We start from the raw sequence: 22,057 nt of genomic DNA, 5'->3' as shown, positions 1-22,057 counted from the left end.
TTACTAACACAGTCAGATATCATATTAATTTTCAAAGAAAAAATATGACACTGTTCAGACTCTAATTGTAATATTTGATAAGTGGCAATGGGATTTGAGGACTGACTAAATGAAGTATTCATAGTTTTTAAAAATCAATGTCACTGCTTGTTTAGGGGGATATTAACATATACACTAAGAGAATTTATATGCAATCTGTGTAGTTTTCCTTTTCCAAGGAAATGGCAATATATATATATATAAGTGCTAGACAAATATGACTGATAGATAATCAATAACAGTATCTATCAGAAATATCTGTCCGTAAACCATATGTAAGCCATTTGAACACATATGCAGCCACTCAGACTCTTCTGAATTATAAGTCACCTTCCAGCTTCATTTTAAATTCAATATCTGAATTTAAAAATATCTATGACAGCTTTCAGTGCTGAATAAATTACCTCACACTGCTCTAAACCTAAACAAAAACTTTAAACTTAGAATTAAGACTCTACACCATTAAAATAAATACAGTAATCCTAAAACAATGTATATTTGAGATTGTATGAAATCAGTTAAGAAATTGTTAGCTCAGAAAGCAACAAAATATGTCAGTGGAATAAAACAAACAGCTGTTATCTCTTCCTTACAGACAGAGAGAAGGCAGGCAGTATGGCTGCTGATATTAATAATAAATCCTTTCATAGGTGTGGCTTACCGGTTCTCTTGTACTGCCTGCTGTGTGATGGGAATAACAGATGAGACCGGGAATGGGATGTTCACCTTTTGCCATGATAGCAGCGGAACTGGTGTAGGATGGATGCTTCTAATGTACAACACATAACAACTATGAATACAATGATAGGACAACATGAAACTAAACAAGCAAAATGCGATAGAGGAAAAAAGGATGAAACACGTGGAATACCTAAATGTCAGGTGTATAAATGAGCAAAGCAGTTTAAATCTCAGGTATTTTCTGCTGCTGCTGCTTTCCCTTTTGCTTGCATTTGAAATGTTCAGGACAACAAATCACTAACATGACTATAGCACCTTGGAGTAGAGTGCACTGGAAGTTGGAAATGGGGTCTTACTCAAAGTCCCATACCTAGGTTCTCCAACTTAGTCTGATATATGGAAACATGGAAGTTAAAGGGCACTTAACTGCTCCTTTTTCTGCACATGCCTCTATTGCTTGCCTCCCACTCTCTTCTGTCATGGAAGTATCGGAAGGAACCACCTACTGTGAAGTACCCAAGACATGCAACAGGCACATGGGCGAAAGTTGTACAGATAACTGTAACTATTGCAGTCATGATCATTTAAACAACTGATCAGAGCAATTTGAGTTAAAAGACTGTTGATGCTCAAAATGAAATGTTTCAGTCTATCTACAAGTTATAATCTGGATACCTAGGTTGGAATCCTATATACCTAGAAGTGCCATGGAATTCAGCGCAATCTACTTCTCAGCAGACATGCATGGAACTGTAGTACTAGATCTCTCCTTTACACATTGTTCAGAGTTTGACTCCAATTTGTTGTGCTCAGATCTCCAAGCCAAGCTCAAACTATGCATTGCTAGGACAAAAGAATGTTAAGCGAATTTCTTGCAAGAGGTAAAGACAGATAAAACAATAAAGCTGATTTACATTCCACTAGTTTTCAAAGTGCAGACTGACGTCCAGAAGCTTGGATTGCATGCTAAAGGCTCATCGCAAATCATTGATTTATAATGATCTTTACTTTTCTAGTTGTACTTAGCATGACACCTTACTCAATTCAGTCCCTCTAATTAATAAATGATCAATGGGGGTAGCATGGTGTATCTCCAAATGCTTCTATTATACAGATATTATAAAACAGTGGTGTGTTTCTGAAGCAGAGGTAGAAAGCTTTGGCCTGCCAAGTTTTATAGTTTTCAACTATCAGAAACTCTGGCTGGTATAATCAATGGTAAAAGATTATGGGAGACATAGTCCAAAACATCATAGGGTTAGAAGCTCTCTACCTTATGTCTAAACTTAGTACCAAGTATAACTACTATAGGGGAGAGGGGGATCTTCCTTTGTTCAAGCAGAAATGCTCACCTCTTGTGCTAAGACACTAGCTGAATAAAATCATAACAGCCAGAATCAAACTGCCAATTTATGCTTATGCAAGTGTAATGGAGCCTGCACCAAAAAAGCAGTCAGCACTTTCTTAATCAGTAGAAATTTGCCACCATGACTTACACCATTTCACTTACACAGGTATAAATTAGCAGTTAAATTACAGCCTACACCTGATGTAAAGGGGGGGGGGACAATAAAAGAAAACTCCCATTATATAAAAGAAACTTTAAATTCTATTATTAAATACCCCATTTTTTTAATTTTTAGAAACGAACATTCATAAAAAGCAAGTGCATTCCTGAAATGTAACCAGCTGCTCAGAGAAAGTACCTGAGATTGAAACTGATGTGCTCCCTTGTATAGGACCTCAACTCACCTTAGCTGCAATGGCTGCAGCAGTTATATGCGAGGAGGAACTATCCTCTGTTGAAGCAACTCCACTATCTTTTTTCTCTTCCTCCTCTTCCTCACACTGTACACCTTTGTCTTCTGTTTGCTTGTGTGGGCTGATGGTTGGAGGAGGAGAAAGAGGTGGTGGTGGTGAAGGTAGATCTTCAAGTTCATCATGTACCTCTTTTACTTTTACAATGGCATCCCGCAAAAGGTCAATGGCATGAGGTAGGGCTGGCAGTATAAACTGAAAGCATTCCTGTGCACAATGAGAAAAATGACAATGATGATTTACCCAGAAAAGCTTATAGATATTCAGCAGTTCTGGTTATTAAAGTTGGCTAGAGTATGTATACTGTTCTTGTGTTTCTTGTATGTACTTTATGAACGAACTAAAGCTGTTATGTAACTACTACTATTACCTTTACAATATCTACACCATGTTTCCACCTCAAAGCTTTCTCTTTATAAACATTTCTCCTAATGGCTTAGAATATTCTACAGTCTAAAGATCTTAAGGAAAGTGTCTCAAAAACACACAGAATAAAAATCATTGTACTGTATAGTCAAAAAAAGCTACATGAAGTGAAGCTTTTGATTTTCCTAGCAGAAGATCATTTTCTTACTCAGGATTAAGGAAGTTAGGAAGAAAGGAACCTCTGCAAAAAACAGATGAAATATCAAGATTAAAAAGAAAGACTGAAAGTAGCCATCAAAAACTATTCTAAGAAATCTCCCACTGAAAGCCTAGAACACAAGTGTTCATCACAACTTCAGCAAAGTCAGTGGTTTGTACAAGATAAGGCAATTCTTAAGATATCCTCATTCTAGACTGATTACACACTCTCACATTTAACATTTTACCCATTATGCTACATTATACTGCAGCCCTGCTTCAAAGATTCTGTCACAGTGTTAGGCACTGCCATACATCTTTTCAGATTGTGCTCATTATCTATCCCCCTTAATGGCTTCTCTACCAGATTCAATACAGTAGAAAGTAGAAATTAAAAATACATTTTTGAACTCTCGCTGCAGTAGTATCATAGTTATTAGATATTTAAGCAGACCCGCATACTGGAGTTCTTGACTGGTTCTGTTTTCCTTGGTCAGCATGATATTCCTGTTTTATACTATTTTTTTGCTGCTTCACATTTCTGCCTCCTTTTTTTTTTTTTTTTTTTAATTCAATTTATATGCCGCCCAAACTACCCAGAGGTCTCTGGGCGGCTTACAATAATTAAAATTCAATACAGCAAAAGATAAAATAATTAAAATACAATTAAAATACAATTAAAATTGCCATCAGACCCACAGCTAATATTATTTCAGTTAAAAGCCTTCTGGAACAGGAAGGTTTTGACCTGGCGCCGAAATGTCATCAGCGTCGGCGCCAGACGAATCTCAGTCGGGAGGGCATTCCATAGTCTGGGGGCAGCTGCCGAAAAGGCCCTTTGTCTACAAGCCGTCCCTCTTACCTCCTTAAGGGACGGCTCTTTCAAAAGGGCCCCCTGGCTAGATCTTAACTGCCGGGTAGGTTCATATGGAAGGAGGCGGTCCTTCAGGTATCCAGGGCCCAAGCCGTTTAGGGCTTTATATGTCAAAACAAGCACTTTGAATTGGGCCCGGGCAGCAACTGGTAGCCAATGTAACTTATACAGAATCGGCTTGATATGTTCCGTGGCAGCTGCACCACTCACCAGCCGCGCAGCTCGATTCTGGACCAGTTGCAATCGCCGGACCGTCTTCAAAGGCAGCCCCACGTAAAGCGCATTGCAGTAATCTATGCGGGATGTTACCAGTGCATGTGTGACTGTCATGAGACTCCGCTCGTCCAGGTAGGGCCGTAGCTGGTATAATTTCCGCAGCTGAAGGAAGGCACCCCTGGCCACCGAGTCCACCTGGGCTTCCAGTGTTAGACTGGGGTCCAGGAGCACCCCCAAGCTGCGGACCCTGTCCCTTAGGGGGAGTGCAACCCCATTCAGGGCAGGGAAATGGCCCTCCAGCCTGTCCGGCGAAGCACCCACTAACAGCACTTCCGTCTTGTCTGGATTGAGTTTCAATTTATTAACCCTCATCCAGTCCATTATCAGGTCCAGACACGAGTTCAGCACAGAAACTGCCTCACCTGGATTGGTGGAAAACGAGAGGTAGAGCTGAGTATCGTCAGCATATTGCTGACTCCTCAGCCCAAACCTCCTGATGACCTCTCCCAGCGGTTTCATGTAGATGTTGAACAGCATGGGGGACAGTATTGAGCCCTGAGGAACCCCATGACATAAATGCCATGGGGCAGAGCAACTGTCCCCCAGCACCACCCTCTGGACACGGTCAGCCAGGAAGGAGCGGAACCACTGTAAAACAGTGCCCCCAACTCCCAACCCAGCCAGCCTATCCAGAAGGACACCATGGTCGATGGTGTCGAAAGCCGCTGAGAGGTCCAGGAGTATCAACAGGGTCACACTCCCCCTGTCTCTCTCCCGGCAAAGGTCATCGTACAGGGCGACCAAGGCAGTCTCTGTACCAAAACCCGGCCTGAAACCCGATTGAAATGGATCCAGAAAATCCGTTTCATCCAGCAGCGCCTGGAGTTGCCCGGCCACAACCCGCTCCAACACCTTGCCCAAATAAGGGAGGTTTGCCACTGGTCGGTAGTTGACCACCAGCCTTGGGTCCAGGTTAGGCTTTTTAAGGAGTGGTCGAATCACCGCCTCTTTCAAGGCGGTAGGGACCACTCCCTCTCTCAGAGAGGCATTCACGGCCTCCTGGACCCAGGTGCGAACCCCCCTGGCTGATCTTCCAATTAGCCAGGATGGGCAAGGGTCGAGCGGAGTGGTGGTAGAACGGACAGATCCAAGCACCCTGTCCACATCATCAGGTCTCAACAATTGAAACTCATCCATTAATACTGGACCTAAGCACGGCGCACTGGACACATCCTCTGATTCTGCAGTAACTGTGGAGTCCAACCCACTGCGAATCTGAGCGATTTTTCCCTCAAAATGTATGGCAAACTCATCACAGCGAGCTGATGAGCAGTCCGGGACCTCCACCGGATTTCCCGGTTGAAGAAGATCCCGGACCACCCGAAACAGCTCTGCTGGACGACATTCTGAGGAAGCAATACGGCTGGAGAAATATTGCCGTTTCGCCAGCCGTATTGCCACGAAATAGGCCCAATAATGGGCTCTAAGTCGTGTTCGATCGGACTCCCAGCGGGATTTCCTCCACCTGCGCTCCAGCCGTCTCCCCTCTCGCTTCATCGCCCGCAGTTCAGAAGTATACCAGGGAGCTGTCTGGGCTCGGCGAGCAGGGAGAGGACGCTTAGGCGCAATCGTGTCAACCGCCCGGGTCATCTCCCTATTCCATAGGGTGACCTGAGCTTCGACAGGAGCGCCGACCATATCAGACGGATAATCCCCCAGAGCATTCAGGAATCCATCTGGATCCATTAGTCTCCGAGGGCGGATCATCTTAATAGATCCCCCACCCTTGCAGAGGGAAGAAGACGCTAATAGACTGAACTTGACCAGGAAGTGGTCTGACCATGACAATGGGGTCACGACCAGCCCCTCCACATCCAAACCACCATCTTCCAGTCCCGTTGAGAAAACCAGGTCCAAGGTGTGGCCCTTCTCATGCGTCGGACCGATGACACATTGAGACAGCCCCATGGTTGTCATGGTGGCCATGAAGTCCTGAGCCGCCCCAGTCAAGGCAGCCTCGGCATGGATGTTGAAGTCCCCCAGCACCAACAGCCTGGGAGTCCTCAACATCAGGTCCGAGACTACCTCTGTCAGCTCAGGCAGGGAGACTGTTGGTACGCAGCAGGGTGGGCGGTACACCAACAGAATCCCTAACCTGTCTCGCGAGCCCAACACACAATACAGGCCCTCGAGACCTCCTCTCAAAGGGACAGGAAGCCTGGTCAAGGAGATAGAACTCCTATAGACTATAGCAACTCCCCCTCCCCGACCCTCCGAGCGACCCTGGTGCTGGACTGAGTACCCAGGCGGACATAGCTGGGAGAGGGGAACACCACCCTCCTCTCCCACCCAGGTCTCAGTAATGCACGCCAGGTCAGACCCCTCATCCAGAATTACATCATGGATGAGGGCAGTTTTATTTTGTACTGACCTGGCGTTCATCAACAGCACCGTGTGGCTCGAGGGTTTGCTGATATAGTTTCCCCCCAACTATATTCTCACTGTTACTATGTCACTGTATTTTGACTAATTGTTCTTCCACCAGTATGTATTCTTCACAGAGCATATAAGAACATAAGAAGAGCCCTGCTGGATCAGGCCAAGTGCCTATCTACTCCAGTTTCCTGTATCTCACAGTAGCCCCACCAGATACCTCTGGGAGCACAGAAGACAACTAGATACCTGTCCACTCCCCTGCATCTCGCATTTTGAGGTACCTTTCTTTTGAGCCTGGAGATTATACATCTCCATCATGATTTGTAATCTGCGATGGACGTTGTGACAGCCTCCTCACACGACACAAAGGAGGTGCCACGACACACTCACACTCACTTTATTTCATGCTGCCACCAACCATTCCCTCATAAAACTCTTCAGACAAAAGTATGATTTTTAAAATAAAAACTTATGTTTATTGATAATAACAAAAGGAATGGTAAATCACTATAATAATTAAAATAAAAGGCAATCAGTAATAATAAAGTACCCCACACACTCTCTCTCTCTCAGACCTTCACTCTAATATATAGCACAGTACTACACATGTACAAGTCTCTATCTCAAACCCTATCTCAAACCCTATCTGACTCACACCTCATTCACTCCCCATTAAATACCTTAGCTCCACCCTCTTATGTCCCACCTCTCGTCATGTTATTGGCAGATGACACGCAGCCACAGCAATGACGGCCAAATGATGTCACCGCTACCGTAACATTACCTCCCCCCTTATAAAAGTTGTTTTGTGGGGGGAAAGCTAAGGTGCTTTTCACCCCAAAACAACTGCACCTAAAACAAAACATTGCATATCACATTACCACTTACCACAACATATTAAACACATTTATGCACAACTATATCATTTAACATATACTTACATTCAAATAAGCAATTGCGTACATATATACATAAACCATATAGAAATAACAACACATTTTATAACTTTCAAAAGTTATTACAAGAGTCCATATTAGTTCAACCGTCGTCGTCGGGTCTTCAGGATAAGGCATCAGCAACACAGTTCATAGTCCCTCTGACAACCTTAACCTCAAAATCATAGTTCTGCAATATTAAAGCACTTTAATGTCCATGGAGATGCAAATTTTAATGACAATTACAACTGTCCAGTCTCCTTCTGTCAGTCGTTTGGCTTTCAAGGCAAGATTTGAGTCTCTTTTGCAAAGTCCAGGTTATCAATGTCCAAAGCATGCTCACTCTCGCAGTCATCAGCGCACCACCTCACTTCTCCAAGTCCATATTTCACAGCATTTGAAATGAAGGTGGACCCATAGTGGTAACCAGGCGTAATGAAGACTGGTCCGGATGTTACTGCCTCTTTCAGCTGGATATACGACTGCTGGCACTCAGGAGTCTCTCTGTCGTCCACAGGCTCCTTCCTCCGTAACCTCTTCCATCGTCTGTAAGTCATTGGCCACTCGGTTGACCCAGGGATGTCATCATCTGGATGCATCATAGTGAAGCTCGCTCTCTTTCTGGCTTGGGGCTTCACCATCTCATTTGGGGAAAGGACAGGCAGTTTCCCCTCCTCCCCCTGACCATCTCTGTAGGTGTCCCTTTTTAAAGCCTCAGAGTGGATGTCTTTCTCTACCTCTACATATTGTCTCACAGATACATTCTCAACATTGTTTTCCCTATGTGGGAGAACACTATCATGGGTTTCTCTGTATGGGGTTACAGCATGCAGGGGTGCATTTCCAGTAACAATTCTAAGCAACTCTTCCTTGGCTACACCAGGTTTGCCTGAGAAAATCTGTTGATACTTATTAACCAATGTTTTCGGATCACTCTGCTGTTCTATGGATAAGGCAGGGCTGATCTTCACCTCTTCTGGATTCAACTTTGGCTGACCCCTCCCTTCCCAGAAGGGTAACTCATGGTCTTCTTTATCAGCTGCTTTCATTGCAAACAGCACATTTTTCTCTTCTCTATAATATGGCTTAAGGGCATTTACATGAACCACCCTTCTGCCTAAGTGTTCATCTCCCTCAATAAGGTAATTGAGGTCACTCATTTTATGAACGACTCTATATGATGCTTTCACCATCCCCTCTATTAACAGTTCAGTTGGAATGATCCCACTAAACTGCTCCGTTAATTCATCACTCTGCTGATGATAAAGAGAAGTTTTCAAATGTTTTACTCCACAAATCGGCCACAATCTCTCTATAAATCTGGAGGCAAACGATGGTTCTATAATGTCTGCTTCAATACTTCTAACAGGTGTAGAGATTTCTGGTAAAGGGCACAGCTTAACCTCAGTCAGGTCACTGTTATAACTCTGGTTCTGGCACACATCAAATTTCTGACAGAAATTTCTACTCTGTTTTTCTATTTTAAGCCAGTAAAAATTCTGGGTTATTCTCAGTTTGGTTTTATTTATACCCAAATGTGCAGCGAATATGTCTGCATATCCCCTTTCCAAAGTCATTGAACAATATTTTATGTTTCAACTAACTGGCTTCTAATCTCAGGTCCCCCTTTTGAAATATTTATCAAGTTTTCTCTGTATAGTAACCCTTGTTTGATAATGAAACGTCCAGGGGATTCAGGAGATAATTCCTTGCCAGCCACTTTCTCACAACAGCCTTTTAAAGTGGAGTCTGCTAACTGCTCTTGGGAAAATAAACTTTTCTGAGGTATTTCCAGAGAAAATGCCTCAGCTTGGGGTATATTTTCATCTCTCTCTTGAACATCAGTAACGTTTCCTGCTGCCTCAGTTTGTTCTGTTTGTGATTGTGTAACCACCAATGCACTCTTAACATGTTTTGAGAGATCTGTGCCTATAAGCACTGCTGCAGGGATTTGCGATGAAACTCCAACGCGTCAATTCCCTTGCCATCCTTGATAACGAATTAAAACTTCTGCTACAGGCAAAATCACTACCTCCTTCCCAATCCCTTTGATTGTCATATGCTGATTAGGAATAATGTGCTTCTGAGGTACTATATCAGAGTGACAAATGGTAACTTGGGAGCAAGTGTCTCTCAATGCTAAATAGTTGTGTTCAAATATTCCTATATTGTCTCCAGCTGATTCAAATAATTGAGAATCAGTTCTAATATATAAACAGTGTTTAATTTCAGCAATAGGAATATTATCGTCATAACTTGAGATCTCTCCCCTATATGTATCCATTTTAGAGAGCTCGGCTGACTCTGCTGTCATTTCCATGACAACTGGCTCTTCACTAGGGGGAGCCATTTGACTGTTCTGAATGCAGTACACAGACTTAGCCTTGTTTAAATTCATTCTCTGAGGTAAAATTTCTTTATTTTGTTTTGTTTTAGTACACTGGGAAGCAATATGGCCCCTCTCTTGGCAGTTGAAACAAATTCTTTCTCCCCATGAGCTTTTTCCAGCCAATTTTTCTAATTTTTCTTTTCCCTCCAAAACCTGGCTCTTGGCTTGGCCCTGTTCTGAAGAAATAAAACTTAAGTTTGTCTTTTTGCCTTCATTTTGAAGAAGGTTCTATTTTCTCTAGACTTCACATTAGCTTCAACATTTTTTGGTATCCCACATACAAATAGTTTTCTTCTCTGATGACTTGTGTGTGCTGAAACCTATCTTTTTCCTGAAATACAGAGAAGGGAATTGCTTTCAGATTCATTTATTAATATTTCCACTAACTACAATGGGTTAGATGGTGAATCTTCTACGGACTCTTCCACAGACTCTCTGTACAGCACTGATTAACATTTGTTATTTCTGTGTGTGGAATGTTCTCTTCCTAAAGCGAATTTCTTCTTGTGATTTTTACATACAGGCAGCACCTGCTGCTGTCAGCTAGATTTCGAGAGTTCAGAATAAACCTTTTTTTTTCTAGGTTTCCATTCTTTCCTCCTTTTATTAGTTTTTAAAAATTCTTGTCTTCTGGTGGGACTCAATCTTCATTAGTCTATTTTAATTAACTTTAAATAGTCTGTTTTATTAATTTTTCCATTTATCTCTGGACTAATTTTTATATAAGAATTTTGTTATAGGCCTTTATAAACATCTAATTTCGGGGGGAGGAGCCAGCACTGGCAAACGTGCAGATACTAAATCATATAAATCCCCTCATGGAAAACAAGAAATATTACTGAGCTTAAACGAGATTGCTTCACTGTCATTCTCGCTTGTGAATGGGGTGAGGTGATTTAAGAGAAAATAATCCAGTTATGACCAATTAAAAGAGATAAGCAAGACTACATTTACTGAGTGCTGAAGATTGACAGATCAGAAGCCAAGCAGACTGAATCAATCATCACAAAACACTACGGAATAGCAGAATGTGTTAAAAGCAGGCTGATTAAAGACACAGAGAGAATATAGCCAGCTTGTGAAAAGCTTGTTTAAAACTGTGGGGGTGTGAATGGTCATCCTGGCCATAGGATATGAGCTCCATCCAGTGGAAAAGGAAAAAGAAATTGGGACAAATACATTTAACCATATTTTGATATATGTGGGGCTTGGAGATCTATGTTCACTAAGGGGAGAGCAGAAAGTGAGGAAAGCTGAGTGAACTCTTGATTAATTGCTTCCGGAATTACTGGAAAATAGACAGTTGTAAAGGATATGAGAATGGAGTGCCCTCTACTGGATGAGAGGGAAATAATAGTTTGAAAAGCACTATGGTAGAAGTTAAAAAGGACTATTATGGTAGAAGTTAAAAAGGACTATTTGTTATATAAAGAACTTCTCTTTTTATAATAAAGAACTGGTTCATGCCAAAATTGAAACCAAAAAGTAAAAGTCTGGGAACAGTCTGGCAAAGAAATAGACCTTCAGATTGTAGGCTGCAGAGAACTGAGCAAGAAGAGGCACAAAAGACTGATGTGAGAAAAGGGAAAAGCTTTGAGAAAGATAAACAATTAGAATTTGCTCATATGACCCAATTTAAGAATATTAAAGACTAGAAAATTTAATGGAAAAAATTACTAAACAACTGGAGGAAGTCATAGGAAGAATTAAAGAGAATGAAAATAAAATAACATCAAATGCTGTGGAAATGAAAAGACAGAACAAAGAAATAAAAGAATTGAGGAAAAATCATGGAAGACCAGCATGAGGCATGAGAGAGAGACCAGACAAAGATGTAGAACAGCTAGTTAGAGAAATTGCTGATTGGGATGGAAATATAATTCCTGAAATTAAATTTCAGAGAGAAGATCTTGACTGTGCACACTGCAAGAGAAGAAAAAGCTACAGAGACACTGAAGTCAAATTTTTGTAATACTTCAAAAAAGAATGCTTAATGAAAAAAAATAAGAGGGCTGAAAGAGATTAAGTTTAAAGAGGATATAATTCAAGTCTATCCAGATTTATTTGGAGCTACAATACAATACAGAAGACACATGAGACAATTCTACGTGATTTTGAAAAGGGAGAACGTGGAGTACAGTTGGGGATATCCATTTTTTTATGAAAATAAAGTATCAAGGAATATATTACAGAATGGAGTCCTGTGAAGAAGCATTGGAAAAGATGGAAGAACTGGGGATTATAAATAAAGAATAATTCCAACAGGAAGTGAAGAAAATGGAAATGAATTAAGGGAAAGAATGCAGTATGGAGACTCAGGGGAAAGAGGTCCAGTGGAAGAGGGGCAACGATACAGGGCAAGAGGGAGTCCAGATCAACCAGAAGAAGAAGAAGAAAAATGGGAGTAAGAAAAAATAAGAAATAGAAAAGGAGGGAGAAAAGAAAAGTATAATATAAGAGTATGTTAAAGGGAAAAGGTAATGAAACATAAGCTTAAGTAATGATAGATCAGTACATAGTAAAGACCACTGAAGAATAGCGAAGAATAGCAAAGAATAACAATGCTAACGTGTTTTCCCGAAAATGAGCCCTAGTATGATTTTTCAAGATGATTGTAACGTAAGCCCTACCCCAAAAATAAGTCCTAGTTAAGTGAAACCCTGCCCTCCACCAGGGACCCACCAGGATCCTCCAAGCCCTTGAGACAGACTTAAAACTCTTCCCATCCTCTCCCACTTCCCTTGTTCGTGGAGAGACTGAGTGGCCAGGGAGGAAGGAGCTGCGTGCCACCAGGAACTTGCTCCTTGGCTCCTAAGTTCCCAACGGCTCTTGAGACTCACACCTCTGCAGTGTGCATGCATTCCCCCCCTCCAGCGTGCACCCAGGCAAGGCTAACAAAGCACAAGGTTGGAGGGGGGGAGGCGATTTTGGAGCTCTGGCCCCCGCCAGCCAGCCAGGCCCCGACCTGCCTTTATTTTTCCTCTCCCCTCTTTCTCCTACCATAATAAGCCTTTTAACCATCCTCTTGTTTGGCTCCCTCTTTGGTGCCACAGCCACCGCCCTCTCCTCAACCAGGCTTGTCAGCATTGGGATTCCGCCACCCTCCACACCAATGACGTCCCCTCCACTGCTGCCATTTTTCCCCACAATACAAACCCTGTACCTGCCAGCCCCAATGGGAGCCTCAGCCCAGGCACCGCCACTGGAGGAACATGAGCCACCACCATGGTTGCACCTGGCAGCAGTGGTGGCGGAGGCACCTCTGGAGAAAGTGACACCAGGTACATTTAAAGAAGTGGAAGGAGAATGGGAATGAATTAATAATAATAAATACAATAAATGATGGTATTTGAATAAATGTAGATTGTTGTACTTTTAAAAAAATTCCCCGAATTTTTGTGCAAAAATTAATATAAGAACCTGTCTTATTTTTGGGAAAACACAATAGTAGTGTTTTATAAAAAATAAGCTTGAAAGGGGGAAAAAGAATAGAGTTAGTAGCAAAGAAAGAGATGAATATGGATAGACAGACAGACAGACACACACCATATTTTTTCGTGTATAAGACAATACTTTTGTCTAAAATCTTCAGACTAAAAATTGAGGGTCATCTTACAGAAGTAAGCTGAAAGAAAACAAAAACAAGTAGAGGGGAAAGCAGGGAGCAAAGCAGTCCTGCAGCGCTTTGATCCCTGCTTTTTTCTCCACTTGCTAGGTCTTACAGGGCATAGCAAAAGGAGGGGGGAAGGATCAAAGCAATCCCGCGGCTGCACAGGAGGGAAAGGGATCAAAGAGATTGTGCAGCCATGAGATTGCTTTGATCCCTTTCCCCCTCCTTTTGCTAAACCCCGCAGGGTTTAGGATGAAGGGAGTAACTTTAAAAAGTGCCTTGGCCACAAGGGCTATGTTTGCTATTTTTGTTCTCTGGGTGTCCTCATAGAATCATAGAAAAGTGAAGTTGGAAGGGGCCTACAAAGGCCATCAAATCCAACCCCCTGTTCAATGCAGGAACATAATCACAGCATATCTGCCAGGTGATTACCTAAGTTTTTCTTGAATGCCTCCAGTGTTGGAGCACTCACCAACTCCCAAAGTAACTTGTTCTACTGCTCTAACAAAAGGTGGTGGAAGCTGGGAATTAGGCTTATGACACCTTCCCCGAGTCGAATGACTCCTCTAAGGAGGCACATTCCTGACATGGTGGAAGTAGTATAAATATAGTTTGGGAAACTTTAAAAGCAGTAAAGAGAGGATTAAGCATAAAACATTCATATAATTTGGAAAAAAAATCACAAAAGCAAAAGGTGAAGGAGCTAAAGCAAGAAATTATAGAACTAGAGAGAAGATATTTAAAGTACGAAGAAAGAAATGTGTTGATGGCAATCATGGCAAAAAGGAAAGAACTAGAGAATGTGGAGATAGAAAAGGTACAGAGGTATTTATTGTGTTTAAAAGGAATTATTATGAAAATAGCAAAAAAAGTTCTAGATTGGTGTCTCAAGTCACACAATAGGAGCAATAAGAAATGATAAAAGGGATTAAGATGAAAAAAAACTGAGGATTTTTCTGAAACTAAATAAGAATGCTACAGACCCAAGGTCCTATAGACCTATAGCATTAATAAATCAGGATGCAAAGATATTTACCTCAGTGTTGGCAAGAAAAATTATTACATTTATTGAAAAATATGTTAAAAACAATCAGTGTGGTTTTATGGTGGTAGACAAATGCCAGATCTGGTTAGGAGAGCTATGAAGTTTTTATACAGAGAAAATAAATTAAAAGCAGGTAAAATAGAATTAGATATATTCAAAGCCTTTGATTGTGTGGAATGGCCAACACTGAAGATACTGATAAAAGAAATGGTGTTCGGAACAAAATTTAATAATATTATAAAACAATTATATTCTGGCAATAAAGCAATAATGATGGTAAATGATGATATTACAGAAATGACAAACCTAAGCTGGGGAACAAGAGAGGGATGGCCCCTCTCCCTGATATTGTTTGCATTAATAATGGCATTATTGGTAATGTGTACATGTGCAAAGGGGCGCACACGCACTCTCACACATGCGTGAAGGAGCGGGCCGCTTGTACGCACACTCGTCTGCATGTGCGAAGGGTGGGTACACTTGTGCTCATGTGCAAAGGGGTAGGGGGTACTCACGTGGGCACGCACGCACTCACGCGCATGTGCAAAGGGCTGTGCGGGAGGAGTGTGTGCGGGGTGGGTGGGAGATATGTCTCCACGGACTGGCACTGGGCTGCAGACCGAGGGTTGGGGACCCCTGGATTAGAGAACTGTTGGAAGTTAGTATTCAAACAGTTTCAAAAACAGCATTGTTATTGAAGATAGAAAACAGTGATGTGAATAACACACCAAAAATGGTAATTAATTTGGTAAACATAACTCAATTGCTTATAACAAAGAACTGGAAGCAGAATTGGGATTTCCGGCTGCAAGAGTTGCACAATGAAATATGGAATATAGCAATTAATGACAAATTGACTTCAGAAATTAAGTTTAAAAAGGGAGAGATACGGTTGTACATATTAATAGATTCAATGAAATATGGGAAGAATTTATAAAAACTGTATTGTGTAAAGGGAAAGGGGAAAATGGGCAATGAATATATGTATTTTTGGAAGAACTTTGGGGGTGAATAAAGGAGAAGGAAGATTATAGTTATAAGTAAAACTATGTAAGATATAATGGTCCCTAGGGGGAGGGGTGCACTAATATTTTGTGATTATGTATTTAGTAAGTTTTATGTGTTAGCAGTATATGTATCTTAGTTTATAAATAAATAATTATTTAAAATAATATAAATAATAAATAATAATATTTAAAAAATGATGTGAATAAACAGTTAATTGTGGCTAATATTGCACGTGGTAAGTCTTAGTGAATTAGGTGTCTGTCTGTGAACCCAGAGGTTTAGAGTTCAATTTCTTACTGTGCATCTCAGAAGAACCAGCCAGTTTGGCCTTGGGCAAGCTGCACACTCCCAGTGTGCCTCCAGAAGAAGGGAATGGTAAAATCCCCTATGAAAACATTCTAAAGGGTTGCTATAAGTCAGAATTCACTTGACAGCACACAAGTATTATTATTAAGTCTTCTTATTTATGTGCCAGCGTCATTTATATTTTAATCCACGTTGTTCTGCACTGATTTTTAAAATTTAATTATAATGTTTTTTCTCCAATTCATTCACTTTCCTCTGATTTTGTCTTATAGACATGGTTCCTGTTCATCTGCTGTGATTTAACAAACCCTTCAATTTTATTGCTCCTGTGAATAGACTGAAGTCATCTTTGGTTATGCTCTCCTGCCCACTAGAGCAAACAAAGAATCTAATTTTCATCTGAGCATATGCAAGCAAGCTGAGATCTCTTCCAATGCTCCTTCAAGAGCATTAACCATAATGCTCTTGAAGTACTTGGTTTTCAGTTTTTGGTACTAAAAAGTTTCCTACTCCCTTTGGCAAATGGTTTTCCTTGCCTTTATACTTAACTCCCATATTCTTCCTCAGAAAGACAAAGTAATAGCAAGTTCCCAAGATAGACAGGTTTCTTACCTTTAGTGGATGTTCTTTAAGTGATATGTGCAGACACAAATGAAGTTGTGCCTCAAAAAACATCATGGAAACTACTTGACTTTAGAAAAATTAAGTATATACTCGCCCCATCCTCAATCCATGCACATAACCCTCACATTTTATGTGAATGATTTTAGAGGTGAACAACCAACTTTGGGGCATTTATTTATTGCCCCCTGTAACATAGTCAAACCACAAATCTGCCATGGGGAAAGATTTTGGATTGTGCAGTTACCCAAAAGGTCACATAAAGAACATAATTTATAGTTAACTAACCTATCTTAAGGGACATGGTGGCGCTGCGGGTTAAACCGCAGAAGCCTCTGTGCTGCAAGGTCAGAAGACCAGGAGTCGTAAGATCAAATCCACGCGACGGAGTGAGCTCCCATTGCTTGTCCCAGCTCCTGCCAACCTAGCAGTTCGAAAGCATGCAAATGCAAGTAGATAAATAGGTACCACCATGGTGGAAAGGTAACAGTGTTCTGTATCTAATCGCACTGGCCATGTGACCACCGAAACTATCTTCAGACAAATGCTGGTTCTATGGCTTGGAAACGAGGATGAGCACCATGCCCTAGAGTCAGACACGACTGGACTAAACATCAAGGGGAACCTTTACCTTTACCTAACCTATCTTATTTCTTTGTGATTTATGTACAGAAATAAAGTGAAAATACCAAGTGATTTACAGAAGGGAGGTCAGAAATGGCTGTAAGACAATTACATCAATACCAAGAGGGACAACATTAAAAGCGTCCCCTCTGAGAATTATAAGAGCATGTACAAAACCTAGGGATGGGTTGTGGACCTGCTCTTCTTGACTTGCTCAATGACCTCATCAGTTTGGTACTAAAAAGAAAGTGGTATTTGAAAAAAAGATTATTTTCTGAGCATTAGTATTTGGTGGGAAATAGTAGCTCAGTAGCCAGACATGACACCACAGAGCAAGATCTTTGCTGAGCAGAGGTCCAATTTATAATTTGAAAAGGGCTGTGCCCCCTGCAAATACTTGGTGAAAAATATACACAATAAAACACACAAAAAAGTGGTGACATGATCTCCCATCAAAAATACAGCAGCACAATTCTCAGCCTCTTTCCATTTTATCTGAAGTGATTTTAAACCTATTTCATTTTCATTAAATCTATTCAATAATAAAAATTGTATGCATTATGCTGACACCTGCCAGAGTTTCATTGATATAAAGTACTCTGAAGTGGTTTATGGCCTCTTCTTGCAGTGGCAGTCTGGGACTTTCAGCATGTGCTGGGCTAAATAGGCTGGCACATCCCCAGGAAACAAAATGGGGAATTGATCTCCTGATCATTTCTTCCACCTCCTTCATGTGAATGTAGTTTGGCTTTCTGTATATGTTTTGCATACAGATTGAGCTGATAAAGGGGGGGTGCACCTTTGTCTACAGGAAACCATTCTGTCTCGCCATTCTGTCATGATATCTCTTGTCCACAACACAGGTTACGCATCAAGATAATCAAGTGGTGAGACACACCAATTTCTTTCAGAACAACCCACAGTTGCTCGCAATCTACACAGTCAAATATTGTGGTCAATCAAGCACACAGACTGATCTGAAATTCTTTGGCACTTTTCAGTAACTAACATATATTTTTACAAAAGGATCTCTAGTACTTCTCCTTTTTCAGAATCCAGTTTAAGTATGAGGTATTTCTTGGTCCATATATGGCAGAAGTCTTTGTTGTTACACTTTGAGCATCACTTTCCTTGCATGGGAAATTAATGCAACAGTCCTATAGTTACTACACTCTTTGGTGTAGCCTTTCTTAGGAATCTGAATATATATTGATTGTTTCTAGTTAGTGTGCCATTTTTTAATTTTCCATATTTGTTGGCATAATCTTGTTAGGATTTTGACATTCTCTGTAGTCTGGAATAGTTCTATCACTATCCTATCTACTCTGCATGGCTTATTTCTTCCAAGTACTTTTAGAGCAGCTTTCATTTCATTTTCTAAAATTACAGCTTCTTCATCACAGGAGACTTCTTCAGAGGAATCTACCCTATTTCCCCCAAAATAAGACCTAACCTGAAAATAAGCCCTAGTACAGGGCTTATTAAATATACTTATTTTATAGTATATTTTTTCAGAATGCTTGTAATATAAGCCCTACCCCAAAAATAAGCCCCAGTTAAATGAAACCCTGCCCTCCACCATTGTGCAGCATTCAGAAGAAGATGACATGACTGTAACTGAATAAATGTAGATTGCTGTACATGAAAAAATAAAACATCCCCTGAAAATAACCCATAATGCGTTTTAGAGCAGAAATTAATAAAAGACCCTATCTTATTTTAGAGGAAACACAGTATCATCCTTGCATTTTTTTTCTGCATAGCTGTTTCGTGTATTATTTTCACCTTGTCTATATTTTATTTTGATCAGTTGGCCACAACGTGGTAGGAAAAAAAACCCAAACTTAATAAAACTAAGATAAAGTGATCTTATATTGTGGCAGTTACAATGAAGGAAAAAAAATACCAGTGTCATGTCCCAGAGAAGGAACAGAAAGAGCTTTAGTACAGAATCATAAAATAATTGAGTCAGTAGGGGGCTGCCAATAAGGCGATTTGGTCCAACCCCCTGCTCAATGCAGAAATACAAATCAAAGCAGATCTGGCAGACGGCTGTCCAATTCGTTCTTGAATGCCTCCAGTGTTGAAATACTCACCACCTCCTGATGCAATTGGTTCTATTGTTGTATTGCTTTAACAGTTAAGAAGCTTTTCCTGATATTCAGCCTAAATCTGGCTTCCTGTAACTTGAGCCCATTATTACATGTCCTGTACTCTAAGATGATCAAGAACAGATCCTGTCCTCCTCTGTATAACATACTTTTCAAGCATTTGAAAATTGCTATCATATCCCCCCTCAGTCTTCTTTTCTCAAGGTGAAACATGCTCAATTCTATCAGATTTTTTCTCATAGGGCTTCGTCTCCAGTCCTCTGATCAACTCTGTTACCTCCTCTAAACTTGTTCCAGTCTGTTGGTATTCTTCTTCAAGTGTGGTGTCTAGAACTGAACACAATGCTCTAGATGTTGAGTCATGGCAAATGGACTTCTTTCTTATTAGGTTGAAACATTTTGCTACTCATCTAAGTAGCTTCTTCAGTCTGAGGAGAGTTGGTAGGAGATTCTGATATATCCTCCTCCACGTTGGTTTCACTTTCCCCTGGTCTGAATAGGCCTGTTAGATGGACAAAGACTGAGGGGGTGAGTGAAAATTCCACCTCTGCAGTTCTTCTCCACCTATTGTCATGGGTTGTTAACAGTCCATTAACAGTGGTCTTTCTCTTGGATGTGGTCCTGATCCTTCTGGAGACAGATGAAAGGGCAGCATGATAAATAGGAGACAGATTGTATCTAAGGCCTCCACCACTGCCCTGGAGGGATTTTCTATATGCACATGTATGGCCCCCATGACCCCTCTCTTAAACCACCTGTCTGTCCAAAATGAGTGCATCCTGGTCATCAAATGAGTGCCCTTTGTCCTTCAAATGAAGGAATGCTGCTGAGACTGTGGTCCTGAGCCTTGTCATTTGAAGGACAAAGGACACCTATTTGATGACCAAGAGGTACTCATTTTGGACTGAGAAGAGAAGTGGATTTGAGAAGAGGGGTCAGGGAGGCCATTTATTTCAAAATTTTGTATCTTGGAATTTATCTTGAGCAGAAGGTCCTTTGATCACATGAGGGGGCAGTAATCCCTTCAACAGAGGTAATTCTGCTTCTTAATGTAGATGGGGATTCTGAGACCTCTTTAACTTGTAGATCTATTACTGAATGATGGTAAAGAACTGATTCCTTATAGAAGATGGTCTGGGTTTTTTTAAACTGTATATATTTACTTCTTAAATTGATATTTTAATGAAACATAGGCCAGAGTCTTGTTTAGGGATCATGGAGCAGACGGGCAAATAAATAAGTATTCAGTCCCTCATTCTAGCTGTTATCTTTTACATGCCCAGTCTCAAACTTGTTGTAGGATTTGTTGCATGATGGGGGAAACTGACACATGATTGCCCCTACATATCCAGTTTTTTTTTAAAAAAATCATGATTCTCAACTAAACAAATAAACAGAACAGCTGGCAGAAGACTATAAATAGCACAGGATCATTAAAAAAGCAATTAAAAATTCAAGTCTAAAAGCATATACAAGATGCTGCATTCAAATTCCCTGGGCATATACATTACTTTGACCTAATACTAAAAATTTATGAGAATATAGGACTAGAACATTTAACAGTTGTGATATAACCCCAGAAAAACCCACTCCCAAGTCACAATTGGTCCTTGTGACACCCTGGTTCTGAACTGTACAGGTTTTTTCTGATTTATTAAAGTAAAAGTATTCTCTTCTTTTTTTCACTATTAATTGACACAAGTGCAAAATTAAGACACAAAATTCCTTACTATCTTATCAGCCGTACTTATACCATCAGCCATACCATATCAACTTTTTTTTGTTTTAGATAATATAACAGCTTCCCATGAAAGGATTTTAAGCAATTGCAGCTCATCCCCAGGCAAAACAAAAAGATGAAGTTGTAACAAAAACAATGGTATCTGCCTACAGCTGTTCAATAATTCCCTCTTTAAATGACAGAAACAAAGGGGGAAATGTTTTTGTAGTCAAATCCAGTTTACTATTCTTTTAAAATGTTATATAAGTTTATACACATTTGTATCAAAAATACAATACTGTATACCACAAACCACACAATTGTAATTTATTATTCAAATTATTACTATTGATTACATTTCATTCACAAATTATTACTATAATGCAAATGGGCATTAATTTGCTGTACTTTGCTGGGGAAATTTATTTTGGCCATCAATATCCAGAGGCATCTTGGGGGCTGCAAAGACACAGTTGAGGATTTCACACAGCCCAAACAGCCACAATTCTTTCTTGTTTTAGAAAACAATGTCCTTCAATTCCAAGGGGACTTCATAATTTAGATCTCTTTACCATTTTATCATATTTGTTCCAATGTCTCTAAGTTCAGGAGCCTCATGGCACAGTGGCTAAACTAAAGTACTGCAGTGAAGACTCTGCTCACGACCTGCATTCAATCCTAGGCTCAGACAGCTGAGATCAGTAAATTGAGTGTAGACTGCATAATTATACTATATACTGCCCAGAGAGCACTTTAAGTACAATGGGGCAATATATAAGCAGCACACTATGCTTTGCTTTCAACAAAATAGATTGAGAATCTCTATGCTCACAATTAATGTTTCAGCTTCTCTAAGAGATATCGGAATTCTATGCTTCTTATCCGTAGGAGCAGAATGGAAAGTTGACTGTGTTATATTTCCCTCTATTAGTAAATTAGCTGTTGAACACATGAATAAATTATCACAGACTGCCAGTTAATGTTATAATGCCCTCTAATTGTTTACAACAAGGTAGTCAAGGCGGACATAGTTCCTCAATGCCATCCAAGCTACCATGTA

At 40.5% G+C, this 22,057-nt stretch overlaps 1 protein-coding gene across 48 annotated transcripts in view; it reads right to left on the bottom strand.

Moving 5' to 3' along the window:
• Positions 1–22,057, bottom strand: part of GPHN (gephyrin) — a 454,199-nt gene that overhangs the window by 182,056 nt on the left and 250,086 nt on the right. For 25 of the 48 annotated variants that reach the window (XM_078390238.1, XM_078390313.1, XM_072986099.2 and 22 more), the window contains one exon: positions 2,473–2,745. The exons of 5 other annotated variants lie outside the window; for them this stretch is intronic. In XM_078390238.1, the coding sequence (XP_078246364.1) occupies positions 2,473–2,745 (273 nt within the window). Of the gene's footprint in view, positions 1–700; positions 809–2,472; positions 2,746–22,057 lie in introns of all 48 variants that reach the window. 18 more of the 48 variants (XM_072986103.2, XM_072986093.2, XM_072986097.2 and 15 more) reach the window with 1 other exon arrangement.

This window comes from Pogona vitticeps, chromosome 1 (genome assembly GCF_051106095.1).
Source record: "Pogona vitticeps strain Pit_001003342236 chromosome 1, PviZW2.1, whole genome shotgun sequence".
Classification (NCBI taxonomy): Eukaryota; Metazoa; Chordata; class Lepidosauria; order Squamata; family Agamidae; genus Pogona; species Pogona vitticeps.
Note: the sequence above shows the minus strand (reverse complement) of the source record. Positions and strands in the feature narration are given on the sequence as shown.